Source organism: Colletotrichum aenigma (genome assembly GCF_013390185.1).
Source record: "Colletotrichum aenigma strain Cg56 chromosome Unknown KSG_Cg56_contig03, whole genome shotgun sequence".
Taxonomy (NCBI): domain Eukaryota; kingdom Fungi; phylum Ascomycota; class Sordariomycetes; order Glomerellales; family Glomerellaceae; genus Colletotrichum; species Colletotrichum aenigma.
Window position 1 is genome coordinate 5,908,421 of NW_023500909.1, and position 16,300 is coordinate 5,924,720.

Consider the following 16,300-nt stretch of genomic DNA (forward strand, 5'->3'; position numbering starts at 1 on the left):
GTCGGCTCAGAACAACTTGGCTATCGATCAGGGCTACCGAAGGAAGCTGACCTCTAGTTTGCTGGACGACGCGACAGTGCCGCGTTCTTATGTCTCTCAGCTATTCTCCATCTTGTAGTCGTCATCCACTTTCCTTCAGGACTGAGCCGTGGTCGTCTCCAGTGCTCCCGATGTTACCATCGCCTGCCATCGTGCGTTAAGTGGGCGTTCATCCCAATCGCATGAGCTTGTTTTGTCGACACCACATGAGCCGCTAGCTTCACTTGGCAGGTCGATGTGCAAGGTCACCCCCAGACTGGGGCCGCCCCTGGCGCTTGGCCTGCATACGAGCGACTCTCATCTCCAGAGTGCACCTTTGTTGGAGCTAAGGTCAGGATTATCACGGATATGTCGGCTGTTGAGCTGCCGGTACTGCATGTTGGAGGCGGCCGACGGACTTCTAATGCCGTTTTAGATCCGTGATGTGAGATTTCTTTCTGCCGTTATTTCTGGTAATATTGTTGGCTTTTGACGTGATCACCGCGCGATAAGAGAAGTGGGGAGTGATTGGCCCCTGAACCCCGGCGCGAACAAAAGATCCCCTTCCCGATGCCCGCGTGTGCCAGCATGCGGCTTGTGGGTGGAGATGCCTCGGCCCGTCAACCGAACCTGCAGACGCGAATCTCACGGATAGGACTTCCCAATGAATTCCCAATTGGCAGGTGGTGAACGGAGATTGTTCATGAGGGGCTTTGCGGCCTGAGATTGCCCGGATCATGAATCGTGTTTGCACTAACAGATTTAGTCCTCACTCATAAGAGGTCCTCATTCTCTTTACTACGTTGGCCACCGACTACCACTGTGTTACTCAAGACCCATCAACAGCTACCTAACCTCGAGCGCCCGTTGTCTCCCATCATTGGGTTATTCATTGACAGTCATAACACCCAAGAGTTGTTGAGGCTCATTGCGTTTCACGGTACACTTGATACGATAGGTACACGGAATGACGCAATGGTCAATGTTGATATAATGAGACCACCTGATTTTCCTGTGTCTGCACGGCTGCATTTCCTGTGTCCTGAAGTAACCCTACGTTATCGACGACGATAATAGCGACGAAGGTGATAACGACGACGACGACGCCGGTGAGGTAGAATATAGCCACAGGAAGATTAGTCGCTCTACCATAGGAAAAATACGCGGCCTCCATATAATAAGGATTATAGGACCAGTACAGTAGCACTTTCACCCCAGGTAGCCCGCCAGAAGTGTCTGCGCCGTTGCTGCAGCATATAATCCATAATAACCTTCATTAGTTTTGCAGCCTAGTTGTCTCATTCCGATCATCATCTACCCTCGAGCGGCCGAGCCTACCCGACAAACGATCCAAATACGTAACGTCCTCTGCTCTCTGGTGTTTGCTCAGGACTACGTGACTAGCATGGCTAGCTCCAATCTTCATCATAGCCCACGCATCCAGTTTCGTGTCTACCAAATCAGACCTTCGTGCCGCATACACTGCAAACAGAGACAACGCAACCAGGTGCACTGCCAACAAAATGCTGATCGTGATCATCCCGGCCAGTGACATAGAAGGAATTACGGTGTCCAAGCCTTGGTCACGGTTGACCTCCACGGAGTTTCCATTCGTTTGGTGTTGGAGCCAGGCCTGATTCGCTATAAATGCGGCACGAGTGAAGATGTTTTTGATCGTCCCTCTAACATTTTTTGCGTCATCCTGGAAATAGAAAAAGCTAGAGAACCATTTTGACATGTTGTATTTCAATCTGGGCTCCTTGCTGATGTCTGCGCTTGTGGTGCATAATATTTCTGCTGATTTGTATCCCTCGTCTTCAAGTAAGAGTCCGAGGGGATTGAGATATATGCAAGTGGAAGAAGCCGTGGTGTTTGATTTGACGTTTAGGTTCACAAAGGTTGAAGAGTTGGACAACCGAGTGTCCAAGAAGGACTTTCGGCCGAAGAGCGCGAGTACAACCGTAAGCAGGGGTCCTTTGTTGGGGACCCTTTCTAGCACATTGGGTTCCCACGGATCTATCCCAAGAAGGATGCGTTCGTCATGGTATAATGGGCTGATTTTGAAGCATAAGTAAACCAACCAACCATATGACAAGGCTCAGACTTACATGCTATCATCTCCACCATCTTTATCTTTCAACACGAAGTCGTTGTATACTGATATCTGCTTTTCACAGCCTCTCTGGCATGCACCTTCAGGACCGAATGGGTCTTTGTCAAGCAATTCGCCAGCTGTTTGATTCCATTCGTTTGGTAGCTGAAAGTATCCCGCTGTGGTACTCATACTGATCTTCCAGTATGAAATCTTCGGTTCCTTTTGCTCAAAGCTAATGTTGAGATACAGGTTCTCTGTAAAGGTTTGCCGATCCCTTGTCCGCTTCCACGGAGTGGTGGTGAGATTGCCTGGCATGCATATTTGGATCGAAACCGGTGGATATCCAGGATAGCTCATACCGCCACCTTCAGTGAAGTAACTTGCCCAGAAGGATCCAGGCATTGTGTCACAAGACCTCGGGAAGTCTTCTGCAGTCATCAAAGCCACATCTGTTGTGGAGTTGATGCGGGGGATGAACTGACGGATAAGTCCGGTCGAATAACCAGCTGGTAGTTGGGCCAGAAAAGGGGCTTCTAGCTTTGCAATATCTTCAAGGGTCGTTCCGAAGCGGCATGCCTCTGATATGCGTTTACCATCGACCTCTTTAGAGTCAGAACATGCGTAGCCGCTGCCTTGCCACAACTGCGCTTGTGGCTGAGAAGAACTAGTTGTTTCCAACAAGCCACGTGTGATGAGAACAACTGAATTGTCTTCGCGATATCCTCGACCTGTGTACTTAAATTGCTCGGGAATATCGGCCAGGTAGCTCGTACCCCCAGGGGAGTAAGTGACCTTCTTCGACAGGACCGACAAGAAGGATTCCTGCAACGGGGAGAGCAGACCACCAAGGATGTACACTGCAATAGCCACAACGAGAAAAGGCGACTTGTGCCGTCCCCCTGGAGCCGTTGCTACAGCTATTGCATCCGTCCAGCTCTTGTCCGCCAGTGCAATTAATTGACGCAAGCTCAGGTCGTGCGAACTTCGTTGGACGTAGATGACGGCTGCAGCTGACATGACCGATGTCGTAAGAGGGAGGGTCAAAACCGCGATGACTGACTGCAAGACCCTAATTCGTTGATACCAATCCCTGTTTTTCTCGATCGCTTGGCGGACCATGTTGATGTTTCCCCCATAGTTCTCGCTCTGGTAGTCCATCACATACTGTTTTGTGAACTTCAAGGGCCATAGCGGTCGGTAAGTTATCACGCATGTCGTAATCCAAGCAAAAATCGATAGAGTTGCGTACCCGGCTACCAAATAGGCAGGTACTAGTGATCGTGACTGAACTACTGGCTGATGTGGGTGTTTGATTGAGTCCAAGTCTTTCGACTCGACGATTGGGGTCTGCGTTCTCGATGTATCCAAAAGAGACATGGAACTTGGAGGTTCCGGGGATGGTGTCCGCCGCCCAGGAGTTGGACGGATAGTATTGAGGTCTGAGTGGTATTCGCCGTTTGACAGTCTGTCTCGTGTTTCTCCCTCGGAGGTGGCCATTGCCCCGGTAGCGAGGCCGATGTATTCTCAAAGTTGGGGACCGATACAAAGAAGAAGATATGGTAGGGTGGCCAGGGTGGGAAGGGTATTTATGGAACCTAGACAGCTCAGCCCTGGTAGGCGATTGCAGCGCTTTAGATTGTCGTCTTATCGATGTTTTGCCTGTCTCAAATCATGACGACAACCCGCTTCGAAGCGATATGCTCGAAGCCACGCTGCATTCCTTTCAATGTCTATCCAGGGCTTGTCTTGAAACCCTTAGGCAGACAGGGTGGTCGAAAGCCAATCACATCTCTTGACTGACAACTTAGATCTGCAGGATTGAGGCACTGTTAAACATGGCTTCTAGTGCTTATCCTGCGATGCGACATTCCATGGCAATGGGGCTTAGACACCCAACTCTCGCTTTACACCCTTGCTAGCATCATTTCGAATGGCCTAGGATCAGCGGAATCTGCTGCTAATTAGTTCGAAAATCTGCTTGATTCCGTCCATGTATTCTCAGGTTGTACCCTTGTTCCTAATGTCTGTTTCTAATTTTGCCGCGTTGTCTCCTGTCAGCCCAGTGTTTACCTCTCAGGTCATTGTTGCATGGTCTCTGTCGTCACTATCCCCCATAGTTTCGTTACAATATCTCAGCCGTCCCTGTTGTCCATATTGCTACCTCTTCCTCCTACTCCCTTCATGATCTCTGCTGCAATGACTTCGTTCGTTCAATTCTCATGAATGCGCCATTTGCATAATCACTGTAATGATGCAAGTAACCATATTTGACCCATGTGAAGAATGCTTCGATGAAAATGTGAGTTGCGCTAGCTGACTCTTGGTAGGTCGCATCATGAGAAAAATACGTTCGAGAGGCTTGGAAACGTTTGGCTAACCATGCGAAAAGCCACAAGTATTAGTAGCCTGTGTGTTTCTCTTGCTATCTGCGTCGTCGTCGGCATCTTTGTTACCAATGTCGTCGTCATCGTCGTCTGCATCGTCTTTATCGTCGAGTTGTCCTCGTTTATACCCTGGTGGCGTCTTCGCTGCCGTCACAATTATTAGTATCACACTTATCTAGTACTATGTCACCATCCGCACGAATTGCGAGAAATACCCGCCCGAGTAGCAAAGCTCTTAGGAAAGGCCACAAACACAGCAGTAGTATACTGAGCTTGAAATTGCTTCATATCGTGATTGTCTCTCTGATGGATGGCAGCATAGTATATCTGCCTTGGAAATGTTCTTTGCTTTGATCGAGGACTGAACACCTTACAACGACCCCCTCTATCACATCACCGCAGAACATGAGACAGTTTTTCTTTCTATGTTCTTTTTTTCATTATTCATCGAGTCGTCTATCTAAGGGCGTCTAAGCCCGCTCTAATATCCACATGGTATCAAATATTTAAAGCTTGCGAACGACGCGGTTAGCAGCCTCCTTCTCCTCCTTCTCGTCCCAAATGTTGATGTTCCAGCGGGGCTTGTAGGTGAAGGGAATGTTGTAGCGGCGAGGCTCCTTGCCGATCTCGTTGATGGCGGCGACGTCCTCATCGGAGATCTTGACCTCCTGGAAGTTGGAGTGGATGCGGCTGGGGGTGACGGACTTGGGGATGACGGAGTGACCGCCGACCTGGGACCAGGCGAGGACGACCTGAGCGGGGGTGGCGTTGATCTTCTCGGCAATCTTCTTGACGACGTCGTGCTCAATGAGCAGGGGCAGGCCGAAACCGTTGTTACCGAAGGCGGAGTAGGCGGTGATGTGGATGCCCTTCTCCTTGGCGTACTTGATGAGGGTGTCGTTCTGCTGGAGGAGGGGGTGGCGCTCGACCTGGTTGACGGCGGGGACGACGCCGGTGGCGTCGATGATGGTCTGGAGGTCGTCGATGGTAAAGTTGGAGACACCGATGGCCTTGACCTTGGACTTGGGCAGGGCGATCAGGGCCTTCCAGGTGTCGACGAGGGAGACGCCCTGGTCGAGGTCGACCTCGGAGTCGTTGCCGGCGGCCTTGGGGAAGAGCTCGCCGCCGTTCTTCTTGAAGGCAACGGGCCAGTGGATGAGGTAGAGCTGCCAGAGTCAGTGGGTTTCGGTAGTGAAAGGTAGGTTGTACTCACGTCAAGGTAGTCAAGGCCGAGCTCCTGGAGGGTCTCGTCAAGAGCAGCCTCAACGTTCTCGGGGCGATGGTTGCTGTGTTGCTGTCAGTAAACATGTCTTATTTCACGTACCAAGGTAACTCACTTGTTCCACAGCTTAGAGGTGATGAAGATGTCCTCACGCTTGAGGCCGGGGATGTCAGCAAGAGCCTTCTTCAGACCCTCACCAACCTCGGGCTGGTTCTGGTAGATCTTGGCCAAGTCCTGCCGTAGCTGTCAGCTCCTGCCCCTTACATGTCTTTCAACGTTTGCCGATGCTTACAAGGTGACGGTAGCCTGCCTTGAGGGCCTCGTAGACACCAACAGAGACTTCACCGGGCTTGGACTGCCAGGTGCCGTATCCCAGAGTACTGAAATGAGGGGTCAAAAGTCAGTGAAGCTCAAAACGTGAAGCGGGGTACGGCGATCGGCAGGGGCCTGAACCAGAAGAGTTCAGATCACTGTAAACAAGCAAACGTACGGGATCTCGGCGCCGGAGTTAAGCTTAGCCTTGTTACCGAAAGACATGATGACTTGAGTTTGAGGAAGAGGTTGTGAGATGGGATGAAGAGTATCGTGAGGATCACAGAGATCGTGAACGGAGAGGAGGAACAAGTAGGTGGCCTTTTAAGCAAGTGAGGGGTTTCGGGGCCCATTGCATCATTGTTTGTCAGGATGAGCTGCGAACCCTGATGGGTGGGCGGCCGTGACGCCCACCGTCGGACCCGCTTTGCCCGCTTTGATGGCTCCGAGCCCACGACTCTCAGAGTGCCAACAGAGCTTCCAGTCGCTTCGGCGGGGCACCGTTGACTAGTCGCGCCTGGGGACCCCACACTTCGGGGCGGGAGCCGATGCCGGAGGCGGGTATGGAGGGGGAGGGGCTTCGGGGCTTTAGGTATGATGGAGGAGGGGAACATGTGGTTCTTGCGGATGGTGGTCGCCGTGGCTGAAGGCTGATGCGAGTTCCCGGCTGTACGCGGAAACGGGAGCGGGAGCGGATGCAGCCAGATGCGCCTCCGGCTGCAGTCTACTATGCGTTGCTTTGCATGCAGCAGGTTGACACCGCCGATGGAGAGCATGCAGTAGTAATCATTTTGATTATTTCCCAACGTAATAGAGATTCACCAAAGTCCTTCTGTCTGGGTCGATGGCACCTCGCTTCCAGGCCCGGGTCCCTGGGACGGGAAGGAATTGCGTCTTAGCCCTCATGCATGTCGTCTTGGACGGCCCGCATCTTGGCGCCATGATGTGCGGCTTTGAAAGATATTGCGGGAATGACGAACAGTATTGCGCACAAGAAACTGCCGACTCGTGCGATCTCGGGGCCACAAGATGGTACAAAAAGCCCCGCAGCGGGTCGCAAAGAAGCGCACAAATGAGAGATGATATTGAGGAGTGGTAATAGATAAGGCTAGTTATCGATGATCTCATCTCAAACGCTGGTGGCCGAGCTAGGTGATTCAACCGTACCCAACGGCGATGTCTCGTATGCTGTGCAACAAGGGCGTTCAGCGGCTACTTAACGGGAGGACGGAGAAATGCCGACATGAACTAAGCCATTAACGGACATCCAGCTGCCACAAAAAAAATGATGATGATTTGATATGATGAGTAGTTCATTGAGACGATCACGTCGCGTCGTTATTTCAACCATTTTGAATCTGATAGTTGGTGATTGACTTGATGAAGACACATCCTCCTGTCTTGCTGAACCAATCCCATTCGTGCGACCGCGCCGTCTTACATTCACTCACCCTCCAAGCATCCATCTCATGCATCGACGTTGAAAGAAGAGTCTCACCTAGGAGCCAAGCCCGAATCTGACAATATCTGCATCCAGTCAGCATATTCATCCAATCCGAAGCATAGATGACCTCGCTTACCGGCCGCTGGCGGCGGAACACGGCACCGATCCTCAGGGGGCAGCAGTGTGTTTACTACCTAGACCCCACTGTTGATGACTATCCTATTGAATGCTACATGACCCGACGCCAAAAGATACGTCTCTCAGATGCCCCAATTGTACTTGAGTACCAAAGAAGATGGAATCTGTGATTGAAAAAAAAGTATTTAGCGTTGCTGTGCATGCGTTCAATGGCTCTGCCCCGCGCTGGGGCTTTCTGACGTAGTGTTGTATTCAATGGGATGGAATGAGAGCGTCGGGTGTCCCGAGATCTACTCGCGCGCTTCTCTGAAAAGCTAAAAATGCACTTCAATCCAAGCACGCTTTTCTTCTTCTTCCCTTCCTACTTTGATCTATATTTTCGCACAGCAGATTACTGCTGGTAAGTTACGCTGAACTGCCTCATTGGCTTTCGAACTGACCCCTGCAAACATGGGGGCGCGGGTTCTCCTTTTTCCAAGTCTCCACGGTGTATGTCCTACTCGCTCTATGCGCATTTGAGATACTTCACGGTCTAGTTGTATCTCTCCATTGCATCACAATAGCTGTCATCGTTATCTTGGTAGTTCCTCGGGGGCGTTGGTTGTAGCTCTCAGATCGTCTTGTGTTCCAGAGCCCCAAGGACATATGAGCCTTTGAAGGAACAGCAACCACCAATCGTTCGATTTTGAATTGAGCAGGTGTCTAAGCCGTGAGTTCATCGCAGCCACCGGAAGCGAACAGCTAGTCTTTCCGAAATCTCTATGATACTCACTGACAGTTGCCGAACCTCGTTGGCATGCATCTACTGTGATGACTCGTTAGTAAGAGTGGGTGCTGCATTTTTTTAATTATCCCATCGGCTGCCACATAGCACTTGACAAACCTGCTATACCACTAATAATCGCAACCTGATTGAATAAGCTATTCGATTGGTCAAGAAAATGAAAACTCGGGGCGTGGCCGATGGGATACGGACAAAAAGGGCACTGACACGCGTTTCCCTGATTAGCTGAACTCTGTTAGACATCAATCATCATCAGAAAACAACAAGGCATATCTCTGAGAAGATACGGTATTTTGGCCCTTACTCGCAATACTCTAAGAAAGCGAAAAAAGGAGCGATTCTTGTCAGTCACCAACGGCCAGCCCGAACAGCTAGTTCCCAAGGGGGCAAGAGCAAACACCTTCACGCCGTGCGTTTTACCAGGCAGTATAAAGTATACAAAGAGCCAAATCGCTGCGTCTAAGTCAGCTATGAATATGCAAAACATTTTTCCACGGCATTCTCAGTTTACACAAAATGAAGATCACATCCCTCGTTTCCTTCCTCGCCGTCGCCGTCGCTATGGCGCAAGCGTGCGACTACTGCCAATGCCAGAAATCCGATGGCAGCCACTGCTGTGTAGCGCACGCTAACGGCAAGACATGCGACGAGGTCTGTAAGCCTGCTGTCTACAGCCTTAGCGCTAATGGAGACAGGCTATCCTGCAATGCTGGTGGTGCTTCGAACTGCATTTCACCAGCCTCGTACTCAGGACGGGACCGATGTATTGTGTGTATTTTCTAGTTCTCTATCATAGTAGGAAGCTAACTTTGTTATAGTAAAACGCACCAGAGTTCGGTATGAACAGGCGCTCAAGACTTTTCATCGCTGCCCTGCTATAGAATGGGCTCTGCAGCCGGATGTCAACATAGATCGGAACGTGACAGGAGATTGGGTGGTATGGAGCGTGGTTATTTGGGTCGTTTGGGCGTTTTTAAAAGTTACATCAGCGGTTGTGGCGACTAAGTAGACAATCATTTGAGCCGTGTTCAGTTTACCACTGAAAAAGGTCTAACATTATCTGCATACAGTTCCAGTTCGTGACTTGTTCAAAAGGCCAAATTAGCCAGGAGCCGTACACATGTTACGCCGTATCGCTGATGCTCCGCACTTATGGCTTGCTTCTTGGAAGTAGGCTGGTATCTGGGCCTGCAGCCGACTACCTATTCTGCTTTGCAGGTACTATTCTCCCATGGAGTGCGAGTGGACTGCAGGCGTGCTGGGCAACATCCAATCAACTCACAGGCAGAGAGATCGTCACTTTTTTCTAGTAAATAACAAGTTTCGTGGTTCATCAGAATTCGAGAAAGACTGGAGGTCTAAGTACTGCAGTCTGGTTGCACTCCATGGAATTTATCCTCTCTTACTGAGAGAGCATTTGATATTTGATTAATCCTTTCTCAATCAGCAAGCGCTGTCACCTCTTCAAGACCTCTGCGTCTCCAGACATAACAACTCTTGGCACATCTGCATCCAGTCAGCAAATACACCAAATCCAAAGCGTAGATAACCTCGCTTAGCCGCTAGTGACGGAACACGGCACCGATCATCAGGGGGCGGCAATGTGTTTGTTACCCAGACCCCCACTGTGGATAACTATAAAATTAGAGTGTTGGGGGTCCGGATGTCTCCTCGGTCGCTTCTCCAAAAAGCTAAAATGCACCCGAACCCGAGCAACACTTGTCTTCATAGAAACATCAATCGCGGCATGCTCATCATGAAGAAGACAGTGTCTTATCAATCCCATCTCAATCAGCAAGCGCTGTCACTTCTCTGAAGGCCCCTTCATCTCTAGGCATGACAACTCTTGGCAACTCCGCTCCAGGCAAGGGCATGCAACCCGTCCCGTCGCATCGGCCCCCTTTCCATTCCACAAAAGGCGCGCCAACAAGCGTTGGTTCAGCCCCAAGACTGGTCGCCAACAGCAGCAAAACATGTCTATTGACCCTGCCGAGCGCCTCGCTAACCACTATGCGATGGACAGAATTGTCTTGGCAGGGATGGGCATGGTTCGCAGGAGTAGCCTGGCGGTGGCCCCAGGATTTCCCGACTGGGATTTGACTTTGCCCTCCATGTCTCATATTCACAAAAACGTTGTTCCAGAACCCCCGATGCTACCGCCGGCCGGCGGCTGTTCTTTGCGCGTTTGTTAACACGCTGGTCATCTTCTCCCGACCTCACAACCTCGGAAGCTCTCGCTCTGGATGATAGATACGCCTTGACCCGACGACAACGACATCTCGTCGCTGAAGCAGCATCACCAGCTATCGACCATATCTCATTCACTTCATCTCGTCGCGTCGTTTTAGAAACCATACTTATCTTGCGACATCTTGCTTCATCGACTCCCATGACTCGATCTTAGGTCCCTCTCCCTTGGCTCACCATCGCCTTCAAACGACTGCAATTTTTCATCATCATCAGATACCCAGCACCTCACTCCTAATCTCATCCAACATGGCGGCAATGTACCGCTGGACTCGCGTCCGCACGCTCGCCATCACCCTCACCTTCGGCGGCTGTCTCCTCTACTACTTTTACACATCATGGGCCCGCTCCGAGTCCGCCGCCCTCGAGCGCTACATGAACCTGCACAACATCGCCCCTCCCCCGGCCACCCCACAATCCAGCTTCGACTGGTCCTCGGTGTCGTACAAATACCCTCCCAAGACGCCAATGACCCCGCTGCCCAAGGGCCGCCGCCCCTCCCTCCCGCGCGTGCAGCACCAATTCCCCGCCGAGTCTGCCGCAGCCGCCCGGCTCCGGGAGGCCCGCCGGCACGAGGTCCGCGAGCTGTTCAGGCGCGACTGGGCGAACTACAAAAAGTACGCCTGGATGAAGGACGCGCTCAACCCCATCTCCGCGACCGCCAAGGACCAGTTCTCCGGGTGGGCCGCGACACTGGTGGACTCGCTCGACGTGCTCTGGATCATGGGACTGAAGGCGGAGTTTGAGGAGGCCGTCGCTGCTGTTGCCACGATTGACTTTGGATTCACGAATTCGGACCGCGTGAACACGTTTGAGACTAATATCCGGTATCTGGGCGGCTTGATGGCGGCGTACGATCTTAGTAAGAGGAAGGTGCTCCTCGACAAGGCCGTTCAGCTTGGCGACCTACTTTATGGGGCATTCAACACTGAACATCGCATGCCCGTGGACTTCATCAACTTCAACGACGCCAAAGCCGGAACGGGTCTGGACGTCGAGAGCTCCGTCGTCTCAGCGTCGCCCGGGACGCTCTCACTTGAAATGACGCACTTGTCGCAGCTCACTGGCAACCCGAAGTACTATGACGCCATGTCCAAGGTAATGGACCTCTTCCACGAAGGCCAGAAGAAGACCAAGATCCCAGGCATGTGGCCCATGTTCGTATCCATGCGGAACCGCGACGTCGTCTCGGGCTCGCAGTTCACCATCGCTGGCTGCGCAGACTCGCTGTACGAGTACCTCCCCAAGATGCAAGCGCTCCTCGGCGGGCTGGAACCCATGTACGAGGACATGACGGAGGCCTTCCTCAAAGCCGCCAACGAGTCCTTGTTCTTCCGACCCATGCTCCCCGGCAACGAGAACATCCTGATCTCGGGCAATGCCAACGTCGACATAGACGGGAAACTATTCCTCGACCCGGAGAGCGAGCATTTAGCCTGTTTTATCGGCGGCGTCTACGCCCTGGCCGGGAGATTACTTGGCAAGGAGGAGTCGGTGACGATCGGGGCGCGACTCACGCTAGGATGCTACTACGCGTATCAGGCCATGCCGACGGGCATGATGCCGGAGCGCTTTAATATGCTCGCGTGCCCGCGCAGAGATGAGTGCAAGTGGGACGAGGACCGGTGGGAGAAGGAGAAGAGGCTGCGGCCCGAGTTCAAGGAGCACCTCCCCAAGGGCTTCACCACCGCCAAGGACGCGCGGTACATCCTGCGCCCGGAAGCCATCGAGAGCGTCTTTGTGCTGTACCGCATCACGGGCGACCGGGGCTTCCAGGACGCGGCGTGGGAGATGTGGAAGGCCGTCAGCAATGGTACGCTCGTCGAGCATGGTAATGCGGCGGTGCTGGACGTCACGAAGAAAGCGGACCCGCTGCCCAAGGAGGACTACATGGAGGTAAGAAAGAAAAGACCCATCTCCTTCTTCATTCAACAGAGGACTTACTGACCGACGAGAAATAGAGTTTCTGGCTTGCGGAGACGTTGAAGTACTTCTACCTCGTCTTCTCGCCGCCTGACCTCATCAGCCTCGATGAGTACGTCCTCAACACAGAGGCCCATCCCTTCCGAATACCCCACTGAGGTCTGGTCACTTGAGTCTTAGTGCCAAAAGGCCGGATATGAAGACGGAGGGTTGCGTCAGCCTGTGCTCAAAGGAGGCACGAAGCAATGAATCCCTCGCTGAATGTGAGACGGACGTGGTCATTGCTGAGGCGACGTCCAGATGAACATGTTGATGTTGGCGAGTAATGACGGAGTTACTTTTTTTCTTCCACAGTGGGGATCGCTCTTCCTGCCCCCAGCATGCCTCGTGGTGATGGGGGTCCTTACGCGAATTTCGTCGGGCGAATTCATGCTTTTTTTTACCCTCGACCAACCAACAGATGAGAGGGCTCTTAACCAACGCTCCGCACACCAAAGCGTGGCGGTGATCGTGCTTACGCGGCGCAGGCTTTGGGGGACAGGTTTTGGAAGGAGAGAGTTTCTTGGAAGTCTTGGGGATACGTCACCGGAGTTGCCAACAGCTTCCTACAGGAGAGAAGCACACGCTTTACAAAAGGCATACCGCCAAGTCGCGGGGCTACATTATCTTAGATCTAAATCGTAAAGGCGGCCGTACAAAATACCAAATATCAGGGAACACCATGAATCTAGTAAACCCCTCGATGGGAGGGCAGTGAAATCGCAGGAGGACGCAATATGGGTGGGACATCGGCGCCGAAGACCTGGGCCGAGCGCCAGTGGCATATTGGGGCAGGCTGTAAGCTCTCGACCGGAGATCTATTGAAGCTTGTTTTAGAGTGCGCATATTAATCTCGTAGTCAAGCAGTCGGACTGGACCCACGCTCGCAGAATCTGGCAAGAGAGCACACGACAGTCGGGGCAAGTTGACCACTTTGATCGCTTGTGGTGAGAATCCTCCGGTCATTGTCACGATGGACGGGCCACAGGTGTCACCAATCATCGAATGAACACTGCCAGCTATGCAGGCATTTAAAATTAAACTAGAAACCTACTACACAGTATATTTCCAGAATAGGAATCGTCTCGCATCATCCTCAGCTGTCGCTTGCGTCCCATCCGGCACATCGCTGCAGCGGCGATCAGTCACTGCCACATGAGGCCTGCCCCGATCACTCATCACGACGGACAGCTCCGCGCCATCTAATCTAATCTCGCACGTCTCTACAGCTCAGTCTCAACTGCCCATCATCATACACATTTCTGCCAAGTACATCCACACAACATGCTGTAAATAACCGTGTAATCTCTCAGTGTCATGACAAAGTGAGGCTTGTTCATACTAGCTGAACTCATCCCGCCGGGCAACGCATGAATCGCGTCCGGGACGATGACCGCATCCGCGCCCTACAAGCTCTCTACAGCGCTCCTAAAGCCCCCCAAACCCCGGTCCTAACAGGCTCCAAAATTGCCCGTAGAGAACCCATCTCATTGCACCGTTGTGAAGAACAACGACCATCCCCCCACCTTTCCCGCCAAGAACGGATTGAAACGCCTCCCATCGCCAAGAGCATGATCAAGCTCCTATACTCGATGGCTTTTAATAGCCCCAAACACAACTGCGTAGGCGCCAAGACGCGCCGTCTTTGTCCAAGACTTTTATTCCTCGTCCTGAGCCACATTTTGGTCCGTATTGATTTCCCCCCCTTATCGGTCCCGGTCTGCCTATCGGGCTCACCGCCGCCCAAGCACATCGCCCAGCCAAGACACAGGCCAATCAGGCCACCCATCTCTGCCAGCTGTATCCCACTTAACCCTCACGGTCTAGGCGGCGATGCTGTTGTCCTATGCTCTACCCATGGACAGCTCCGCAAGCCATGGAAATAGCATCCTCCCTGCAACCAACTCCAACGGAGCCAAGTCTTGGTATTGACATGGAGTAGTAGACAATCCACACATACGAATACCAAGAGAGAGGAAGAGCAGGAGAAGGTGGCGGAGTGTCAACTGACCATCCGGCACCTGCCAATGTTTCCAAACCTTCTTTCTCGAGTTCTCCATCTTTCTACTGTGAGTCTTGTCGTGAACTTGTATAAGAAGCATCCGTCCATCCCTCCTTCTTGCCATCCCATCCTCCTCATCCCGCACATCCACCCGCGAACACTCCCACTCCATCATCCAAACTTTCCCCCAACCTTCTCTCTACAGCTCAAGTCGACATCACACAAAGTCAAGTCACCATGCGCGCTGCCTACACCCTCATCGCCCTCCTTGCCGCCACGGTCACCGCCCGCTTCGACGGGCCCTGCGTGGACGTTGAGTGCGGCACCGCCCGCACCAACTGCGAGGCCGACGGCATGATCTGCGTGCCCTTCCCCAGCGTCGACCTCGAGAAGCGCAAGGGCTGCACCTGCTCCGTTGGCTAAACACATCGAGCCATTTACACCTGGATCAAGTCTTCTTTGGTAAGTCGTCTGCCATCAATAGTCTCACATTCGACTGCATGAGAGCAAAGAGCTTTTGCTGACTCAACTTCTTTACACAGACCATAATTTCTATCTAAAGACACGGCGTTTGGGGCACCGCCTTTTGAGACATTCGGTGCGGCAAAGACGGGACACACTGGCGCTTTGGCATTTCACTTCTGTTTTTGGAACTTCGGATGAAGAAAGGCTTCATGGCAATTACAACTAGAGATGATCATGACAATACATGGGAGGAGTAGCGTAACCAATTTGGCATTATGCCTCCTTCAAAAATATGATATCCAAATACTCGAGCGAGCATTCCTCTTTTCCCAGTAGACCCATCCTTTGCCACCGTTCAGTGCAGCGACTCTGTTGACTAGAAATTCTGCCTCGCCCCAGAAGTACCAAAACATCTTGGCAAAAAGCCCACGACTCAAGTCCACATCTCTTCACAGCCGGCCTTGGCTAAGGGCGTGCCACCTCATGCCGCCCAAACCAAGCATCAATCGTCCAAGACTTCTTCGATCCGGCAACCCGATCTAAAGTTTGCCTCTTAATCCTCCGGGCCCGATGGAGGCCGGCACCGGGTTGTGGCCTTGCGGGTGGCGTAGATCATACGGTCGAGGTGCAAGGGTGGGACCTTGTTCGAGCGGCCGGCCGGGGTCGACTTCGTAGTACCGGCTTGTGATGAACACCGCCATGACAGGAAAGTGGCTAGGCTAACTCTAACATGGGCGGTGATGAATGGTTAAGTCCGACTCCGATGGTTCTGTGCTGGTGGTGGCTGTGGAATCTCTTCAGATCCGAGCCCGATAGCGATGAGGTAATATCAGGGCGCGTATTATTACTTTGTAGGAGACGATTTTTTCTTGATTGCGACCTATCCCGTTTGCCATCACCTTTTCCCGAGCCCGATAGCGATCCAACTTTTCAACGTTATCAATGATGAACTGGGCTGTGAAGTTCACCTACCGCTCATGAACATCGAGTGGCAGGGATCACGACCTCCGAACCCGCCGGCGTTCATTCAGTCTCAATAATCCAGACTCATTCCCACAATCCCCAGAGTCTGATAGCGATGCTCATGAAAGACTTCGAATTGACTTTGAAGTCTCCCACCGATACCGACATCCCACCATGTCTCTTCGCGACCGCCTTCTAACCCCGAAACCGACCATCGCCTGATCTAGACCTAAATTCCCCCTGTCTGGCCGTCAAGTGACATCC

At 52.3% G+C, this 16,300-nt stretch overlaps 4 protein-coding genes across 4 annotated transcripts; 3 read left to right on the plus strand and 1 right to left on the minus strand.

The window, feature by feature from the left end:
• Window positions 1–5,003: 5,003 nt before the first annotated feature.
• Window positions 5,004–6,256, minus strand: gld1 (D/L-glyceraldehyde reductase; the record flags this gene model as incomplete). The annotated part of the gene is made up of 5 exons (XM_037320824.1): window positions 5,004–5,663; window positions 5,711–5,783; window positions 5,835–5,953; window positions 6,012–6,099; window positions 6,210–6,256. 5 exons carry the CDS (start codon window positions 6,254–6,256, stop codon window positions 5,004–5,006), a joined length of 987 nt encoding a protein of 328 aa, XP_037181618.1.
• Window positions 6,257–8,958: 2,702 nt separating this feature from the next.
• Window positions 8,959–9,180, plus strand: CGCA056_v005573 (uncharacterized protein; the record flags this gene model as incomplete). The annotated part of the gene is made up of 1 exon (XM_037320825.1): window positions 8,959–9,180. One exon carries the CDS (start codon window positions 8,959–8,961, stop codon window positions 9,178–9,180), a length of 222 nt encoding a protein of 73 aa, XP_037180980.1.
• Window positions 9,181–10,893: 1,713 nt separating this feature from the next.
• Window positions 10,894–12,725, plus strand: MNS1-2 (Mannosyl-oligosaccharide 1,2-alpha-mannosidase MNS1; the record flags this gene model as incomplete). The annotated part of the gene is made up of 2 exons (XM_037320826.1): window positions 10,894–12,540; window positions 12,606–12,725. 2 exons carry the CDS (start codon window positions 10,894–10,896, stop codon window positions 12,723–12,725), a joined length of 1,767 nt encoding a protein of 588 aa, XP_037181619.1.
• A 2,120-nt stretch (window positions 12,726–14,845) lies between these two features.
• CGCA056_v005575 (uncharacterized protein) lies at window positions 14,846–15,031 on the plus strand (the record flags this gene model as incomplete). Its single annotated transcript, XM_037320827.1, has 1 exon — window positions 14,846–15,031. The coding sequence occupies one exon, from the start codon at window positions 14,846–14,848 to the stop codon at window positions 15,029–15,031; it is 186 nt and encodes a 61-aa protein (XP_037181620.1).
• Between the last annotated feature and the right edge of the window lie 1,269 nt (window positions 15,032–16,300).